This window comes from Anopheles nili, chromosome 3, assembly GCF_943737925.1.
Source record: "Anopheles nili chromosome 3, idAnoNiliSN_F5_01, whole genome shotgun sequence".
Classification (NCBI taxonomy): domain Eukaryota; kingdom Metazoa; phylum Arthropoda; class Insecta; order Diptera; family Culicidae; genus Anopheles; species Anopheles nili.
Window position 1 is genome coordinate 40,978,759 of NC_071292.1, and position 17,568 is coordinate 40,996,326.

Sequence of the window (17,568 nt, forward strand, 5' to 3'; positions counted from 1 at the left end):
CTTCATAATATAATTGATAATTTAAATTAAGTTAGAATTTAAATTAATAGACTTCATTGATGTTGAAAACAACCAAGTAGTGTGTAAGTATTTTTCTGAAACAGTGAACACAATTATCAATTTTTTAGCATAAAATCCCAAGAAACAACCTTTTTTTAAATCGTTTTAGACAACGTTTTTTCACAAAACACTAATAAAAACGGGTGATAAATTGTTGAAACATCATTCCAAAATCGAAGGACCAAAATTAATGCCGGTTAAATCATTTTCCGATCATCTGTTGGCGAAATGTCCATTCTCATCCCACTGTGAGCACACGAGACGGCGCCGATATTAAACTGTCAAAGTGAGCAGGAAAGCCGCTTTGTACGTTGACTGATACTGTGAAAAGATAAAGAAACATCACCGCATCAAAACAGCAAACATTCAATCTAGTGCGACTAGTAAGTGGATTTTATTGAATACATTAATCTATAGTACACATATCTGTAAAGTGTCAGTACAATTCAAAACGTTTAATCGCCTTACATATTTGGAGGTCAATGAATCTTTGATCCCAAAAGAGTAATAATCGCACAGTGCATTAACGATTATGCTTTCTGCTTTTCCCTTATTCCCAATCGTGTGTTGTGATTACGAGTATTGTGTTAGTAATTTGCCTCGTTTTGCGCACGTGTTTTCTCGCGCAATCAAAACACACAGTTGACCTACTGTTTTCATTTGGCTAGAAAAGCGCAATTTTATTTGTGCCGCATTGTCACGTGAAATAAGGAGTGTGTTTTTCATGCTAAAATATTACGATCGGTCAAGTTTAAAACATGGATTCAATGTTAAATCCGGTTATCTCTTTAATTTCAAGAACACTTGATAATTCATGGATTATAAGAAAACAAGACGAAATTCAATGCTAAATGGGGCTTTTGTTGTATATGCCACAAAACAGTAGATTAGAAAACATACAAATAGACTAGTTATTTACTATTACTCTTTTTCTCTCTTTCTCTGTTACCCTCTCTCTTTCTATCAAACATACTTTCTAAACTAAGGCGAGAACTATACTCGCTCTTCGAGATGTAATGACGTCTAGCGTAGATTTCAACATGTTATTGCATCGGCTAGTGACTTCTAGTTGGAAACTGCATGCTCTACAGTGTGTTTCCAATAACATGTGCGTCGCAACTCTAAGCGATAAAGAACAGACTATGACCACCAAAGCAAGATCTGATTGCCACAATGCCATTAAAATCGATCACCCGCTAGCTAGTATATTCAGTACAAGATCAGCATCAGTCATCGAAGACAGAACTAGATCGCGTAAAAAAAGCTTTCTAAGCGTGAAAGCTGAAAAACATATTTTTCACATTCGCAATAGAACGTTCAAAATGGTGCATACAATTTCTGGAACACCATGTATTAAATTGAATAATAACGATGCATCACCAAATACTTCGATAAATCGTTCGTATCACAGTTGTCACAGTTTGTCCGTTACGAATGGCAGGTAAGCCAATTGCATGTATTTGTCTTTAAAAAACATTCGGATTCAAAGTTATAATTTTTCGCATGTCTGGCAACCTTGGAGTCCCAAAATAGTAAAGAAATCATTGGTTTTTCTCTAAAAATTCCATTTTAATCACTAAAATCGGCTTCGAAATTATCAGTTATTTCTATGAATTTAATTCCAAAACTTCTGTTATCAAATGAATCGAAAATGAAAAATAACGAAACGATAACTATAGACAGTATACACACTTAAGAATTCCCACACTCTAGTTGATAGCGTGCTCTTCCTCTATTTACACCAAGTGCACCATCGTGCAACGTGATAGTGTCTATTCTCAAAAGAAATTTCACTTTAAATTTCTCATCGTAAGTTAAAGTCAATTGGACCAATACTGATTGTCTCTAAAGAGAATGTGATTGTATATGTAGAAGATTGAGCGGAGTGCTAACTGTTCCTAAAGTAGTTTGAAATCAATTATTGAGGTGATATGTGTGCGTGTTTTAATCGATTTGAAGACGAAATGATTGACTAAAACATGTTGTATCTCTATATTCGTATACAGTATACCTAGGATGGCTCAGTTGATCGATGGTAAGCAGATCGCGAGTGAAATACGAGACGAATTACGGGAAAAAGTTGTTAAATGGAAAGCACAAGGCTACCGTGCACCCCAGCTAACTGCCATATTGATTGGAGAAGATCCAGCCAGTGCTACGTACGTTAGCAACAAAATGAAGGTAATTTCAAAACCATGATTCGAGCTTATTGCGGTGCCTTGAAACACCCGTCGTGCTGTCCCATTTATAAAAAAAGGCTCTAATTATTACCAGGCGGCTGCAGATGTTGGGATTACCAGTAAAACAGAACGATACAACACGGATATAACTGAACAGGAACTGTTGGCTCGAATATACGAGTTAAACATCGATGATACTGTTGATGGGATTCTGATACAATTGCCGATACCTGATCATATTGATGAAAGAAAAATCTGCAACTCAGTATCATGCGATAAGGATGTGGATGGGTTTAACGAACGTAATATAGGACGTCTCTGCCTCGATATGAATACTTTAATTCCTTGTACACCGCTAGGTGTGCAAGAACTTCTGAAGCGAGCCAAAATCGAAACATTTGGCAAAAATGCTGTAGTTGTAGGCAGGTCGAAAAACGTTGGCATGCCGATAGCTATGCTGTTACATGCAGATGGACGAAATGACACATGTGCCATGGATGCTACAGTGACCATTTGTCATCGCTTCACTCCTCCTGATGAGCTTAAAAAGTTTTGTCTCTCAGCTGATATAATAGTTACAGCGACTGGTGTGCCATGTCTAATCAAGGCTGATATGGTTAAAGAAGGTGCTACCATTATCGATGTTGGGATCACAAGAGTATCGGATCCAATGACAGGGAAATCAAAACTTGTGGGTGATGTCGATTTCGATGGTACGTTTAAAATTAACGAAATCGATGAAACAGTTTAAATAATAATTGTTGAGTTTTTGTTCCTAATAATTTCAGAAGTACGTAAAGTAGCCAGTCATATAACCCCGGTACCTGGAGGTGTTGGCCCAATGACTGTTGCAATGTTGATGAAGAACACGATTATTGCTGCGATGAATTTAGCTAAGAAAAGAAATCAACTTGGAGTTGGTGAAAAAAAATAAACTTGTAGCATTTAATGCTATGTATGGTCCACCCAATTCATCATTGTCCTTTGATAGGAACTGTTATATATCCCATTTGATATATTAAATATAACATTTATAAACAAAAATATTTTACGATTCTGGTGTCTAGCTTAATGTTTCTTTCTGTATTAATCTGCGATTAGAATACCGATGATACTGTACTACTGCTTGCCAACCTTGATTAATATTAGGACCGGCAAAATGTCTTATTTGTCTTACAAACAGTAAATTATGTGTTGTTCATTAAATAGACAAGGCTTGGAATCTCGCAAGCTATTGATTTGCAATAAGACGGTAAACTAATTGCAAGAATTGCAATTTGCTTTAAGCTGTAAAATTTTGCTTTAGCTGTAAAATTCAGGGCTTGAATATTTGTAATAGTTTTTAAGGACAAAATTAACACTAAAACTAGCTGTCGTCATTCGAGATGCCGACATAGAGGCTACGAGAATGCCGACTAAAACTGAATACTTGCTAAAATTGGATAATGCCGACTGTTAGAGAAAAACGATAATCCGGACGAAAGACTGCGAACACTTAAAAAAGTATTATTTTAATAAAGAGTTCCCTCTTACCTAAAATACAAAAAAAAGTCAAAGTTTCATTTTTAGTTAATCAGGATGTATCCTATTCGACTTCCCTTTCTGTATTACAAAATATTTCGATGTGTTGGCCAATACAAAAAGCAGTAAAGTTTCAGCTTTCTAAAAGTGGATTTCCTGTACAAACCCCTTTTTAGAATACTGAAAAAATTGCCTAAAAATACAAATCATTTAGGGGTATGTTTACCATAATCTATGCATAGGTCCTCCAATGGACGTCGTTTCCATCTGCTGGTATTTGTACCAGCCTTTCGGTCATTGGAACGTCTTCATGTGGAATGTATGACCGGGAATGTTCGATAAAGGTCTAAACTTGTGTAATATGGTCTAAAAACGTAGTCTATGTGCCTTGCTCTTCTTTTGACAATTGCAATTTGTTTTCGCAGCTGACGTGGACGGAGGTTTGGATCTACCGCAAAACTTTGTTCAGTTCTCCGTAGATCTTTTATGTGTTTGAAATACAAAGAATTTAGGCGTGAAATAGTGAGTCTCGCGTCGTAAAATAACTACAAATAAAATACGAACCAGCTAAACCATGGCGCTTATGACAATGATCGCCCGTTTCGTTGATGGTCTTCCTTTAGTAGGTACAATGCAGGAAGACGAGCAGGTAAACATACAAAGCACTAGTAAATAATCTTTAACTTCAAAATAAATTATGATTTAATTGAATATAATATTACAGTCAGGAAGAAGTGTTTTAGAATATCAAAATCAGGCCAAACTGCTCTTCAGGAAACTTGGCCCAAATTCTCCAACGCGATGCAGCATAGAAACAGGCCCTTACTTGTTTCAGTAAGTATGACTGTTGGTTTTAAATGAATCAAATTTTCAACATTTTTTAATATTTCAGCTATTTGATCGAGCATGAAGTTTGTTACTTAGTTATGTGTGAAAAGATGTTTTCTAAACGAATTGCATTTAGTTATTTGGAAGACATTGCTCAAGAGTTCCACAATAATTATGGCCGTCGAGTAAACACAGTTACCAGGCCATACGCTTTTATTGAATTTGATATTTATATCCAGAAAGCTAGAAAATCCTTAACTGATCGGCGAAGAAATATCAATACAATCAACAATCAGTTACAAGACGTTCAGAGGATTATGGTATGTAAATTTATTCATCGTTTTAAAGATTCGATGTTAGTTTTTTGAAGTATTGCATATGTTTCAAGTAGAGATTTGTCTTGATCAGTTAGTTTTTGCACATAAGTTTTTCTAGCAAATAGATACACAATAACAGGTTTTATGACCCTGCGATTAAGAAAAAATGAGCAAATCATAAATGTGATTATATTACCTAAATGTAGGACTGTCTGAATACTATTTACTTCTATACAAATTAATGATATATTTTATTTAAGCTCTATCTGTTCTCTAAATTCTGTCTCTGTTCTGTTATAGAATACATGAAGCATGCAATTGATAATATGGAAAATAATTTTGTTTTGTGGAAAAAAATAATTTGTTAATAAATAAAGTTTGAACCAGGGATTATAAAATCTAAATATTTGCAGTGTAAATATAATTCGGATTGCATATGCATATGTTAAACTAAAAATGTACTCAATTTTGCTACTTATTTTTTACAAAACACAATACGAAATCTCACATGTAGTTTAAACTAGTAATTTACCAGGTTCGAATTTCATGTTATCTTGTTTTTTCAACATTTTTTGTAGGTTCAAAATATTGATGACGTATTACAACGGGGTACTGTATTATCAGAGCTCGATACGAAAACGCAAAATTTGTCAATGCTTTCGCAAAAATACAAAAAGGATGCATCATATTTAAATCGGAAATCATTATACGTGAAAGGCGCTGTTGCTGCAATTGTATTAGTTGTATTTGTATTATACTTTTGGGTTATTTAATATATATAAAAATGACGACGATTATCGTTTGAAAAGAAATGGTGATATATGAATATTGTTCTTAAACATTAGAAATTATTCTTTGTTTGGTTTATTGCGCGTACAAGGGGCATTATTTAATAATCCTAAACTTAAATAAAATCTTGTTTTGTCTTTGAAATAAAAAAAAAACATAATATGTACAGGCATGATCGCATTTCTTATAGACACCGTGTTACTTAAAGTCTTCCTACTCTAAAGTGCGGTTTTAATCCTCTCTTCAATCCATCGGGATAGCGGAAAATGGTTCAAAAATAGAAGTAATAAACGATTTGGCATCTAAATTTGCACATTCTTTATATTACTCTTTAGAATGTGTGGGGTTATTAAGAAAGTGAGAAGAAAGTAGTAAGTTGTTCGATAAGATGCAGGGTTTTAGGGATATATTTAAAAATAGTTGTTGACTATGCTGGTTAGGCATGCGAAAGAAGACAAAAAAATAGGAAGAGTAATATTGAGAACAACGGATTAAAGAGAAGCGGATGAAAACAGGTAGATTGTTTCAAATAATTGTGTATACCGCAAGGCACGTTATGTTATAAGTTTGTTATTTGGTTATAGTTGTTTGGTTCAATTATGTTAATCATTTATTTTGACACATTTTATATAATATCTAGAAATATTTGAGATTGTGCACAACTAATCAAATTCTGATTTTATTTAAATCCCAGGACAATTACAATAAAATAAAAACACATTTTTTATCAAGCATTAAGTTGTTTAAATTCAAATTATATTTCATTTTTGTTTACCAAATTCGCAATGTACATAATCAATTGAAAAGCCCTTACCCTTATCCAGAAACTTAACAAATTATCAAAATTTCATTCGCTTGTATTCGTAAACATTACAAAACGATATTTTCTTATCGTGCAGCAAAGAAATAACAACTTCTTTGTATTACGTAGCAGTACAATACCAACTATAATGATACAATGCTACATTTAAATTAACTAACTTGGTTTAACACGTTTGAACGAATCCATATCTTCTTCATTAGAATCGGATAGTTCAGCCAAAAAACCTTCATCGCTAAAAAGAAAATTTGAAGAATTTTCATGGGAGTGTGTATCATATTTCCGTTTCTCTACTTTAGTTTTATCGATTTCCATTTGATCGAATTGGTTTTCTATCAAACTCGTATGACTAACAGAAGGATCTTGTCGTGTGTCGTTTTCCTCATTTTCGTAATTATTATACTGACGCATTTCTGCCTCTATATCATCGTCACTATCTACAACATCGAATTGTGCCAACTGATCTTTTAACACTACGTATATCGTGGGAAACTCTACCACAATTTTATTTCGTAGTGACTCTCGAAGAGAATCATTTATGTTAAGCAGCGAACCTCGATTACGGCACTGTTTTATACCTTCTGCTTTAAGTAGCAAGTGAACTCCAGAGATGCTCGAGGCTTGATAGAATTCGAGCTTCGACGCACATGGAATTTTACTTTTTGCAGCAGGTTGCAAATATTTATCAACAACGTCGTATAACTTGCAAGTTTCGCTCACATTATCATCTGTAAACACAATTGTTTCATCCCCATTCGGGAAGCACCATTCGATTCGCCAAAAGATAGTTGCACTTTTGGCGTCTAGATGTGTTGTATTCTTTTGTCGTTTAGTGAAATTTTGCAATAGAAATTTTAATGTTGTTCCACGAGCTAATGCGGCTTGACGAAGGCGGACCATAGAATTCGGCAAATGCTTGTTATAACATGTAAACCGCTTTCGATTATCGCGTTTGCGAGCTTCGACGAATTGTGTACATTCTTCCAAGAAGTAATAATCGTTCATGAGATCCATTCTAGTCATTTTTACTAGAGGAATGTACTTTGTACGATCACGAATTCCATCACATTTTAGCTCACGTTTGTGTATATTAAGACACGCTAAACCACATGTTTTAACCTCGCATCGGGGGCACGTGTATTTAGCTTCCTTAATATTGCATGTCTCGCATGATCCTAACCTACAGATTGATTGAATGAATTAAACAGTAAATAATTTTGTTTGTGTTTAGTCAATAAAATAATTCACCTTATTTCGCAGGACAGCTGCTTTTCTTCGCATTCACTAACATCACTCATAATGACGGAAACAACTAAAGGCTCGTATTTAACATTAACATTAGTATTCTAGGTTATTCACAAATATGCCGGAAATAGTGTCGTAGTACTTGTCTTTTCTTCTTCTTCTTTTTGGTCGAGGTTTATTCACGATCGTAATGCCGAAAACTAGTTTCTTTTACCTTTCTGTAACAATCCGTGGCTAGAAGTATCAGCAATTGTTGACAAAAATGGCGCAAACAAATGACGGTGATAGTTTTGTTCGAAATGTCAATTCAATTTCGAATGCGAGAGCTGTACAGCATCCAGTATATCCCATAGAAACATCGTTGGAACATAAGCATGTTGCTTCACTCTGAATTACCATCGCTCTCATCATTGCGTTGATTTAGATCAGTTTTCACGAATGTTTTTGCTCTATTACTATGACTACAATTATTATGCCGCTGACTGGCTTCTAGTCTATTAATGAACATAATTTTATTCAAGTTTATAAGGAAGCTTCCGTCTCGTTCCATTTTGCATGTATCACTTAACTTAATATCATAAATTTTAGGTCTTGAACCTTGTTTTGCAATGCTGCCCAATTTTGTTTTGTGCCTGGCAGCAGCATTTAATCATTGAGCAGCATAATCACTGATACACTCAGATACACTCAGTGTTGTAGTTATCACTTCCCGAGCATTATTGCGACGTTGAAGATTTCTGTGAAACTTGCTTTTGCAACAAACAAGTGGGTTTTGAACCTTAGATGCTATTAGTACTTTCTTCTCTTTGATATTAACAATGACTCGCAACAGAGTGTTTAAAAACTGATGATGAATTGGAGAAGCAGCTTCTTCTTAAAGAACATGAATGATAATCATGTGAAGAATCGGATCCCTTGTGTAATATATATTTGAACCTATTAAGCCTATAACATTGTTAAAATGTCACATTGTTACAATTACAATGCCTACAAGTTACCCTAAAAATTTGAAGAAATGGATATGTTTTTGGTATCATGGAAAACTCATAGTACGTATGCAGCGCCTGTGTAATATAGATTTGTACCTATAACACCAGTAACCTTTAAGAATTTACTTAAATTTGTGCTAACTTTGCGCCCGTCCTACCAGTTAAGTTTGACCAGCTTGACCAAATTAGATTCTTTCTTCGCAATTTCATTTCATTTTTTCAGCGTGCCCGTTTGGAGAAATTCAGCGTGTTTGCATTTATTTTATTTCGCCATTATGTTTTTTATATATGGACATTCACTCAAATCGATAGAAACATTGATTTCATACAGCATGAAGTCTTATAATAACATTCCCCGTTCGATTCCGTACAATCTGTAACCAAGCCATAACGCTCTTTCGGGAGATACAGCATGAGTTGGCTACCAATCCGTGGAACGTTTGAACTTACCCTCAGTGCGAGTGTTTGACAGCTTTTTCAATTCACCATATATAAACATTCGATTTCAACATAGATAGTTGTTTACATTCTCCCAATAATAACGAAGAAAACCGCGCTGATAAGACAGCACATATATACTTTTGTTTGACTTACATCTACGAGTAGCGAGTTGTGGTAAGAGAGCAGTGAATATGAATTATGACAACTTTATGCTATTATAGTCTTTCTTTCTGCGTTTTATTAATGTTTTATATTTTATGCAGACCGGTATACGATTGCTTGATTCATGCTGTACTTCATGTTGCGGTTGGCAAACATAGCTAGATATCGTGGTGTCATGGTAGAATCTTCTGTTGCGAAGGTAGAGTCAATAATGTTACCCCAAGCTTCTGGCATTAGAGAACAACAATTTTCCACTATGCGAGAATCGAACGAGTTAAAGAACCTTGAACAGAATTACGAGGTAAGATTTTTTTCAATTTATTTGATGATTTAAATTTTAATAAAAGCATCTTACCCTGCATTACATGCGATCATTTTATCAGAATGCCATTCTAGCATTAAACCGCCTGCAGTCAAACTTTAGTGTCCTTAAAGATTCAATTGCAAAGAAACACCAGAATGAAAACAAGCATATTAGCGATACAATAAAGTATCTTGAACGTGTGGACATTTCTCTAGATATGCTAGACAAATTACCGGCAATACACATATCAGGAACTAAGGGAAAGGTAATAACATTCACATAAAGAAAAAAATCAGTTATTAATTATTTTTAATTGTTGTTGGTAGGGTTCAACATGTGCTATGGTAGAATCGATTTTAAGAGCGAGTGGATATCGCACTGGTTTCTTCAGTTCACCACATTTAGTGTCTGTTACAGAACGCATTCGTTTAAATGGTATACCAATGTCAAAGAACTTATTTTCCGAACATTTTTGGAGAATCTATAACGCAATATCAGCATCCCGAGACCACATTAATGATGTACCGTCATATTTCTGTTTTCTCACTATATTGGCGTTTGATGTGTTCTTACGAGAAAAGGTTGATGTTTGTGTGATTGAAGTAGGCATTGGGGGTCGATATGACTGTACGAATGTCCTACGGAAGACGTCTACAATAGGTATATCGTCGCTAGGATTGGAACACACCAAATTGCTAGGAAGCACGCTGGAGGACATTGCTTGGCAAAAGGCAGGTATCATTAAACCAGGATCGGAGGTTTTTACGGTAATACAACCATCGCAGTGCATAGCAGTTATCGAAAAAGAGTGCCGCAAAATGCAGGTAATATTGAAGATAATGTGTATTATTTTGATTACCAACTTATTTTTCTTTCAAACAGAGCAAATTACACATAACACCTTCTCAATTGGCAGAATACCAGTGGAATCCGAAACATATGATATTGACAAACACTAGCAAAGTTTTTGAGCTTAATACATCCCTAGCTATTCAGATTGCTACAAACTGGATACAAAAAACCTGCCCTAAATTTCAACCGAAACCCGAAACGATGGTGATATCAAAAGAGATTGCTTACGGAATTAACAATTGTTTTTGGCCTGGAAGGTTACAGCAAATATCGCAAGATAGCTCAAAAACCCTGTATCTCGATGGGGCTCATACTGTGGAAAGTATTGTTATATGCGGTGACTGGTTTCGTTCACAGTCCGATAGGTAAGCTTAATATCTTTTAAAATTATATAGCAGAGATTGCACGAATATCTACTAGGTATTTCGTTTTTTAGTAAACACAAACGTCTGCTAATTTTTAATACAACCGGTGAGAGAGATTCCAGCCAATTGCTATCTACACTTTCACGGATGATACAATTTGATGCAGCATTCTTTGTTCCAAATGTGCCATCTTCCGCTGGAGTGTGGGCTGATGCCATAAACCACAATTTTCCACTTGAGTTACAGTTGCAGCGATGCAAGCAGAATTGTGCCATATGGGTTGATACATTAAAAAATATGCATGCATACGTGCATGATTCAATCGAATCTGTATTTGAACAAATTGAACGCGAGACTCTACATGTAGAGGAACCATGCGATATTTTGATAACCGGTTCTATTCATTTAATAGGCGCAACTTTTACAGCACTGAAATTGGAAAAGTACGTTTACCCATCTACTTTACAGAATCCACAGAACATACCTAGTTAGCTTCATACAGTATATGCAGAACCTCAAACTTAGAACATGTGCAGTTGAATAAGTAAATCGGCTGTATAATTAAGAAGCTTTATACAAATTATAACACAACTTCGACAATTCCTAGTACACAAAAGAGATAAAAAATACATATGTTGTGACCTTGTCATGTTACATATAATTATATAGTGTCTAAATGCCTAAAAATAAATATTTTTCAAATAACCGGTGAACGTTGTACAGTTATTTTGTTTTTTTTTACAGATATCTTTATCAACATCGTATACTAGGATCTGGTTTGACGTGAAGAAATCAGTCCCATAAGCTTCCACACCTGACTCTCTAGCTCTGGGTTGTAAGAACACAGCCTGATCTTTCAAGCGTAGATCGTTGGCGGTTACAAAGGTTATTTACATTAACACCGCATTAAAAGGAGAAAGAACCTGTGAGAACACGTTATTGAATATAAATACTAGAAATTGTTCCTAAGATAGGTAATTCATATTTATTACGATACATGTAATTTTAGTTATTTTTCAATTTATGTATTTTATTTATACCGTTTTTATTTTAGACCTATTTTTTTACTTATCTTTTTTTTAAATGATCTTTACTTAATATTTTAATGTTATCTGATCAATTATTTATTTATTTTGTCGAGCATTACTGGGAGACCGTACACTGCCCATTAGTATTTGCTTTATCACACAAAATAATTCATTTTCAAAGTATTCATATTGAATCTTCCAACGAAATGTTCTAAAAACGTCTAAAAATGAAAGCTGCGTATCCATTGTTTGACAGAACAACTGTCAAAATAACCACAAAAATTCGAAGCTGTATTGTTTAACGTAAATTTTGTATCTCAAGCGTTCCTCAAGCGGGAGCTTGACAGCTTGTTTACAAAATCTTTCCAGCCTATTCGTACTTTTATTTTTTCGGATTTGTGAGAACAGTATACGCGACAACGCCTATTTTAGAAACATGTTTGGAGTTCTTGGCAATAAGATAGAGGTATGTGTCTTTCCCTGGCATATGAGGAAGTGGATGTTTGTTTTACAACATTGCCGAGACAGGCATATGGCTTGGCCGTTTTTCATTCAATAAAACATTTTTAGAGAGCTTGGTGGCTGGTAAATAATACTAAGAATAACTCAGTTCCCATTTTAACTACTTTTATTTTGGTTTTTACAGAACTATGAAGTGTATGAGATCCTCGGTAAAGGAGGGTTTGGGTGCGTTTATCGTGCAAGATGTATAATTTCTGGGGAAATAGTTGCTATCAAAATGGTCAGTATTTGAATCCAACCAATTATTACGATGGGTTGGACATAAATAAACTTATTTTCGTCGATTTTTCTTTATTCCTAAATTATAGATTTCCAAGCAAGCAATGCACTCCTCCGGAATGACCAATCGTGTTCGACAAGAAGTAGCCATACATTCTAAACTGAAGCACCCATCTATATTAGAGTTGTATACATTTTTCGAAGATTATGATTACGTGTACTTGGTACTGGAACTGGCAGAAAATGGTGAATTACAACATTATTTACGCAAAAGAATGGCCCCTTTCAGCGAGCATGAAGCTTCGTTAATATTACGAAAAATAGTTGATGGATTGTTGTACTTGCATTCACATAAAATCCTTCATCGTGATATATCGTTATCAAATCTATTGCTGACTAAGGACATGAGTATCAAAATTGCTGATTTTGGTCTCGCTACCGAATTAGATCGAGCAGATGATAAGCAGTACACCCTTTGTGGAACTCCTAACTATATTTCTCCCGAGGTAGCATCGCGTGTTCCGCACGGTTTACCAGCGGATGTATGGGGCTTAGGATGCATTTTGTACACTCTCTTGGCTGGAAAGTCACCATTCGATACGAACGAAGTGAAATCTACTCTAGAAAGAGTGGTTATGTCCAAATTTATTATGCCAACTAACCTTTCACCAGATGCCTGCAACCTTATTGAAAGGTTACTAAAGAAAAATCCCAGTGAACGAATTAAACTTGAGGAAGTGCTTGGACATCCATTTCTTTCTCGATATGAGCACGGATCAAATATCAATCCCTCCAGCGTTAGTAGAAAAAAGTTCTCCGGGGTCGATAGCGCATTGGGGACCATCTCCAGTGGAGGCTTTCCTAATTTTTTAAATGTTCAATCACAATTGACGACAGAAAACATGAGATACATTAACCAGACAGAAGAACAACTCATTAATAGACAGTATGCATTTGGTCAACAAGTTCGGGAAAAAGCTCACCAGTACAAAGCCGAAAGTGGAATATTTGGATCAACCAAATCGGATGCGGAATCACGTATATCATTCTTGGATAAATTCAACAGTATCGAATTAATGGAGAAATATAACATTACTAAAGAATATCGAAATGGACAAGTCACTCACGCATCAACGCAGTTACAGCCATCAACTCCGTCAACCGATTTTTATACGTTACGCAGTAAAAGCAAAGAGTTAGCCGTACTCAATAGCAATGCTACACACGATATTTTGCCAAATCGTCAGCAGTTTTCAGCAACACAAACAGTTTCTGTAAAAAATGTAAGCTTAATTTTGTAAACTATTCAACATTTAGATACCTCGTTTTATTTATCACTGACTGACGGTTTATCACATTTGCAGGAATTACAAAACATACACATGAACAGCGAACATACGAAGGGTGATGCAAGCCATACTAAGAACGGGAGCAAAAACCAAGTAGGAAAGCATATTCAACTACCAAGCAGATTGGATACTCTGCGCTTATTGCCCACTAGACACCGTACGAAACATGTTATCCTGACTATTACATCCGAAGGCAGTGAGGTTGTGTTGGAATTTCTAAAAACAAAAGGTCGACTACAGGAAGATCGTGTTGTGGAAGTGTGCCGTATATCAGGTGACGGAATAAGATTTATGCTATATCAGCCAGCGGGCAGCCGCGGGGTACCCATAAAAGACGAACCTCCAGATTTACCGACAAGAGGCGTTGATGCAATATATAACTACGAGGATATTCCAGAAAAGCATTGGAAAAAGTACGTCTATGCCGCTAGATTCGTGCAGATGGTGAAGGCAAAAACTCCAAAAATTACATTGTACAGCGAAAAAGCCAAGTGTCAATTAATGGAAACCATGAAAGATTATGAAGTAGTTTTCTATGATGGTTAGTGATACGAATTGCTGCAGCAATAGTTACAATGCATATAGATATATTACATTATTCTTTTTCTATCATCATGTGTTCTTGTAGGTAGCAAAATGGTGCAGTCCTCAATGGATAATGAGATGAAGATGTTCGATATAAATGGAAAAGTGTATCGTGGAAAAGCAACAATATCAACTGAAAGCGTAATTAAACTCGAACATTTCCAACAGACATATGAACATTGCTGCATGATCGACAAAATGCTTTCTACCGTTGGTCACAGTGGCACAACGTTTCCGATTATTATCGGGAGACGACCGACAACTTCTACCACTGGTACTCCAGTAGCAAAAGGAATTTTTAACTATCGCTTCAACTCGTTTAATGTACATACATGATTAAAATGATTTATTTTATTATGAGTTGCAGTAACCGGTTTTACGTCTATTTTAATCGTCTACAAATTATCAAAATGCATTGACTGCTTATTAAATGAATGGGATTGATAACAAATTGAAACAAACTGTCACTACCATACAGTATAATTAAGTTTTTACGAACAGTGTTCTTGCATTATACTGACATGGATTATTGCAATATGTTTTAAACTCTCAGTTTCGATAGGGTTATTGGGAAAACATATTTTATCGTACTATTTATGGATATACTGTTTTTACGATTTAAATATATGTAAAAAAATGAAATAAATATGAATGTTTGTATATTTATAAGTATATTTTACACAGATAAATTTACCTATAACCATAAATCTCAATAAAAGGGAAATAACTAAACTTTCACTGGGCCAAATGTATGGAAAAACACACTTATTCACATATACATTATTCACTTTGGCCTGAAATTCACAATCATGAACATATGTACGCATGATGTGTGGCGCCTTTTATTCTACGTACACTGTTCGGTTTATCGAAGCTTTACGCGAAATGCGGTGTAGCCGCGTGTATCGGCACAGCATGGTTGCATTTACGTCCGAACTTTTGAAACGGCTTTACACGTCCAACTCCATACAAAAAATGCCATTCAGCCAAGAGAGGCTGAAAATTTATGATCGGGTGCAAGAAACGTTCACGACGAATATTCATAGGCTGATGTGTTTCACATTTCATGTTTCTTCCAACTTCTCTCCTACGGCTTTCCAGATGCCATCCAACTGCTCCCCTTTTCTTTTCTTTGCCCATACTTGCAAACAACCACAAAAAAAGCATTTTCTCTAGAGTTAGTCAAAAAGCACCGGTCATCAAAACGTATTTCTCTACAATCAATGTGATGTAAATGTTGCAGTTCCTGCACCACGCTTTTCTTTTGAAGCTAGTAACTTTTCTGTCATGAGTTAGCATTGGATAATTGACAAATTCTAGCTTTTGGTCCTGAATTAATGAAGTACTATATTTTATTTACGAAATAATCTTAATTCAGATATTTGTAAGTAATATCGGGTATACACAGTAATGCGCCATTTGAAGATTTCTTCCGGTTCTAACCATAACCACTTTGTTGTTCTTATTACCGCAACAAATCATCCACCAGGTAATTAGTGACATGTTTTCCATCATCACATCATAGTGTGAATTCGATAGAAATAATGGTAATTTTGGAATTTTTCAGACGCTAATTTTTTTCAGTAATATCAATATGCTCAAGTTTTTGTCTCTTCTTTGCTTTGATATCTGCCATCGTTTGCTCGATTGACCTTAAATCTTTTTTATTGTCACTTGGAACTGCAAACATTGAATACTTGAGTTAATATAGTCAATTAATGAGAACGGTAATGTAAAGCTTGCTTACCGTAACCGTATGACCGGTTAGCCTCAGTTTTTCCCGCATCCTGACAATTCGTGAAAAGATGAACGTACTTTTGTTGGTAATTAAAACTTGGGGATTCTTCCACGATATTTTTTTTAAATATTCTCTCTTGCTGATTTTCAGACTGCTTCAATTTCAGCAACTGGCGTTGTTCGGCGTACTGTTTCGCAGTGTCTTTGTTCCAAACATCCCCGTTTTTCCGAGCGTTCATTTCATCTTCGCATGGCGAATGCTCTTTTTTGTACACTACAATATATCGATCAACATCCAGCCCAAAGCTCATACTGATAAGTCCAGCCGTCTCTGCAACATCATGGCTACAAAAAGTGTATCAATTAAAATATGAACTCTGTACCAGCAGCGGTTGTTTGAGCATACACGATAGATCGGTGTACTTGATCTAATGGTTGAAATTCCATAAATTTTCGTGCGTTATCTTTTATCAGACGGCCTAAGCGCTCCTCAACGTATATCCGGAAAGAATTTAATTCCTCTCGTTGACGATTTTTAATATTCTGATAAGCTCTCTTCTGATCTTAAATGAAAAATCGATAATGAAACAATACATTGCATGCGGTTTTTTATACCCAAACAAATCCTCTTACTCTCATATGTGTCTTTTTCTTTCTTGTCTCTTGTAGGAGGTTTATCCATAGAACCTAATATCGATCCCAACAGATCCATTGCCGAACAGAATCGAATGTGTACGAATAACTGATGAAACTGCGATTTTGATAAACAAAATTTAACAGATATGAGGTCTAGATACGATTTGATAATAATGCAAATCGCCGCTCAAACCTATGTTGAATGATTGATAATTATCTCAAGCCAGCATATAGCATCGTAGATTTTTACATTAAAAAACGTTTTTAATACTACGAAAACACTGGTGGAGCTCAAGTTTTTCGCAAAACAAGATTCTCTTTGTTTTGTATATAGCTAAACATTCCGTTAACACAATTTCACCCAAACACTTCTTAATAGAACATCATTAGCATACTTGATCAAAATAAAGAGAGGCTGGAAGGGAATAAATTCTACTCTGTTGAAAACAAGATGACATAAAGTTGTTTTCCACGCCGCCATATTGGAATATATTTTGACGGCTATGTTACCATCAAACGTTTTTTTTTTCAATAGAAATCATCAAAGATTTAATACAATTGAAAGCATTTTTTTGGAATGGTTTTCATAGAAGTTATTGAATACATATACGCATTCGGA

The 17,568-nt window shown here is 35.2% G+C and overlaps 6 protein-coding genes across 6 annotated transcripts; 4 read left to right on the plus strand and 2 right to left on the minus strand.

The window, feature by feature from the left end:
- Positions 1-333: 333 nt before the first annotated feature.
- LOC128724333 (box C/D snoRNA protein 1) lies at positions 334-7,813 on the minus strand. Its single transcript, XM_053818061.1, has 4 exons — positions 7,764-7,813; positions 6,707-7,695; positions 529-626; positions 334-381 (listed from the first exon to the last, which is right to left on the minus strand). Exons 1-4 carry the CDS (start codon positions 7,811-7,813, stop codon positions 334-336), a joined length of 1,185 nt encoding a protein of 394 aa, XP_053674036.1.
- On the plus strand, positions 1,291-3,243 carry LOC128727246 (bifunctional methylenetetrahydrofolate dehydrogenase/cyclohydrolase, mitochondrial). Its single transcript, XM_053821137.1, has 4 exons — positions 1,291-1,501; positions 2,067-2,241; positions 2,335-2,953; positions 3,029-3,243. Exons 1-4 carry the CDS (start codon positions 1,383-1,385, stop codon positions 3,172-3,174), a joined length of 1,059 nt encoding a protein of 352 aa, XP_053677112.1. The 5' UTR covers positions 1,291-1,382; the 3' UTR covers positions 3,175-3,243.
- LOC128727247 (vesicle-trafficking protein SEC22b) lies at positions 4,249-5,774 on the plus strand. The gene is made up of 4 exons (XM_053821138.1): positions 4,249-4,410; positions 4,486-4,595; positions 4,654-4,909; positions 5,485-5,774. The coding sequence occupies exons 1-4, from the start codon at positions 4,336-4,338 to the stop codon at positions 5,677-5,679; spliced, it is 636 nt and encodes a 211-aa protein (XP_053677113.1). The 5' UTR covers positions 4,249-4,335; the 3' UTR covers positions 5,680-5,774.
- Positions 7,814-9,563: 1,750 nt separating the features above from the next.
- Positions 9,564-11,548, plus strand: LOC128724334 (folylpolyglutamate synthase, mitochondrial). The gene is made up of 5 exons (XM_053818062.1): positions 9,564-9,653; positions 9,736-9,921; positions 9,983-10,480; positions 10,539-10,873; positions 10,945-11,548. Exons 1-5 carry the CDS (start codon positions 9,564-9,566, stop codon positions 11,363-11,365), a joined length of 1,530 nt encoding a protein of 509 aa, XP_053674037.1. The 3' UTR covers positions 11,366-11,548.
- Positions 11,549-12,337: 789 nt separating this feature from the next.
- Positions 12,338-15,119, plus strand: LOC128723293 (serine/threonine-protein kinase PLK4). The gene is made up of 5 exons (XM_053817018.1): positions 12,338-12,367; positions 12,548-12,643; positions 12,732-13,916; positions 14,007-14,532; positions 14,620-15,119. Exons 1-5 carry the CDS (start codon positions 12,338-12,340, stop codon positions 14,910-14,912), a joined length of 2,130 nt encoding a protein of 709 aa, XP_053672993.1. The 3' UTR covers positions 14,913-15,119.
- Positions 15,120-15,908: 789 nt separating this feature from the next.
- LOC128725577 (sperm-associated antigen 7 homolog) lies at positions 15,909-17,161 on the minus strand. The gene is made up of 4 exons (XM_053819331.1): positions 16,947-17,161; positions 16,720-16,876; positions 16,324-16,658; positions 15,909-16,256 (listed from the first exon to the last, which is right to left on the minus strand). The coding sequence occupies exons 1-4, from the start codon at positions 17,023-17,025 to the stop codon at positions 16,147-16,149; spliced, it is 681 nt and encodes a 226-aa protein (XP_053675306.1). The 5' UTR covers positions 17,026-17,161; the 3' UTR covers positions 15,909-16,146.
- Positions 17,162-17,568: the final 407 nt, after the last annotated feature.

Excerpts from the sequence above, each read along its gene's own strand:
- LOC128727246 (XM_053821137.1), top strand. The coding sequence starts at position 1,383 with ATGGTGCATACAATTTCTGGAACACCATGTATTAAATTGAATAATAAC. Across the intron at positions 1,502-2,066 it reads TTGTCCGTTACGAATGGCAG|TATACCTAGGATGGCTCAGT; the intron begins GTAAGCCAATTG and ends ATTCGTATACAG. Across the intron at positions 2,954-3,028 it reads GGGTGATGTCGATTTCGATG|AAGTACGTAAAGTAGCCAGT; the intron begins GTACGTTTAAAA and ends TAATAATTTCAG.
- LOC128727247 (XM_053821138.1), top strand. The coding sequence starts at position 4,336 with ATGGCGCTTATGACAATGATCGCCCGTTTCGTTGATGGTCTTCCTTTA. Across the intron at positions 4,411-4,485 it reads CAATGCAGGAAGACGAGCAG|TCAGGAAGAAGTGTTTTAGA; the intron begins GTAAACATACAA and ends ATAATATTACAG. Across the intron at positions 4,596-4,653 it reads ACAGGCCCTTACTTGTTTCA|CTATTTGATCGAGCATGAAG; the intron begins GTAAGTATGACT and ends TTAATATTTCAG.
- LOC128724333 (XM_053818061.1), bottom strand. The coding sequence starts at position 7,813 with ATGAGTGATGTTAGTGAATGCGAAGAAAAGCAGCTGTCCTGCGAAATA. Across the intron at positions 627-6,706 it reads ATCCGATTCTAATGAAGAAG|ACACGATTGGGAATAAGGGA; the intron begins ATATGGATTCGT and ends CGTAATCACAAC. Across the intron at positions 382-528 it reads ATTCATTGACCTCCAAATAT|TATCAGTCAACGTACAAAGC; the intron begins GTAAGGCGATTA and ends ATCTTTTCACAG.
- LOC128724334 (XM_053818062.1), top strand. The coding sequence starts at position 9,564 with ATGTTACCCCAAGCTTCTGGCATTAGAGAACAACAATTTTCCACTATG. Across the intron at positions 10,481-10,538 it reads AAGAGTGCCGCAAAATGCAG|AGCAAATTACACATAACACC; the intron begins GTAATATTGAAG and ends TCTTTCAAACAG. Across the intron at positions 10,874-10,944 it reads TTTCGTTCACAGTCCGATAG|TAAACACAAACGTCTGCTAA; the intron begins GTAAGCTTAATA and ends TTCGTTTTTTAG.
- LOC128723293 (XM_053817018.1), top strand. The coding sequence starts at position 12,338 with ATGTTTGGAGTTCTTGGCAATAAGATAGAG. Across the intron at positions 12,368-12,547 it reads TTCTTGGCAATAAGATAGAG|AACTATGAAGTGTATGAGAT; the intron begins GTATGTGTCTTT and ends TGGTTTTTACAG. Across the intron at positions 12,644-12,731 it reads AAATAGTTGCTATCAAAATG|ATTTCCAAGCAAGCAATGCA; the intron begins GTCAGTATTTGA and ends CCTAAATTATAG.
- LOC128725577 (XM_053819331.1), bottom strand. The coding sequence starts at position 17,025 with ATGGATCTGTTGGGATCGATATTAGGTTCTATGGATAAACCTCCTACA. Across the intron at positions 16,877-16,946 it reads AGAAAAAGACACATATGAGA|ATCAGAAGAGAGCTTATCAG; the intron begins GTAAGAGGATTT and ends TTTTCATTTAAG. Across the intron at positions 16,257-16,323 it reads TAACCGGTCATACGGTTACG|TTCCAAGTGACAATAAAAAA; the intron begins GTAAGCAAGCTT and ends CAATGTTTGCAG.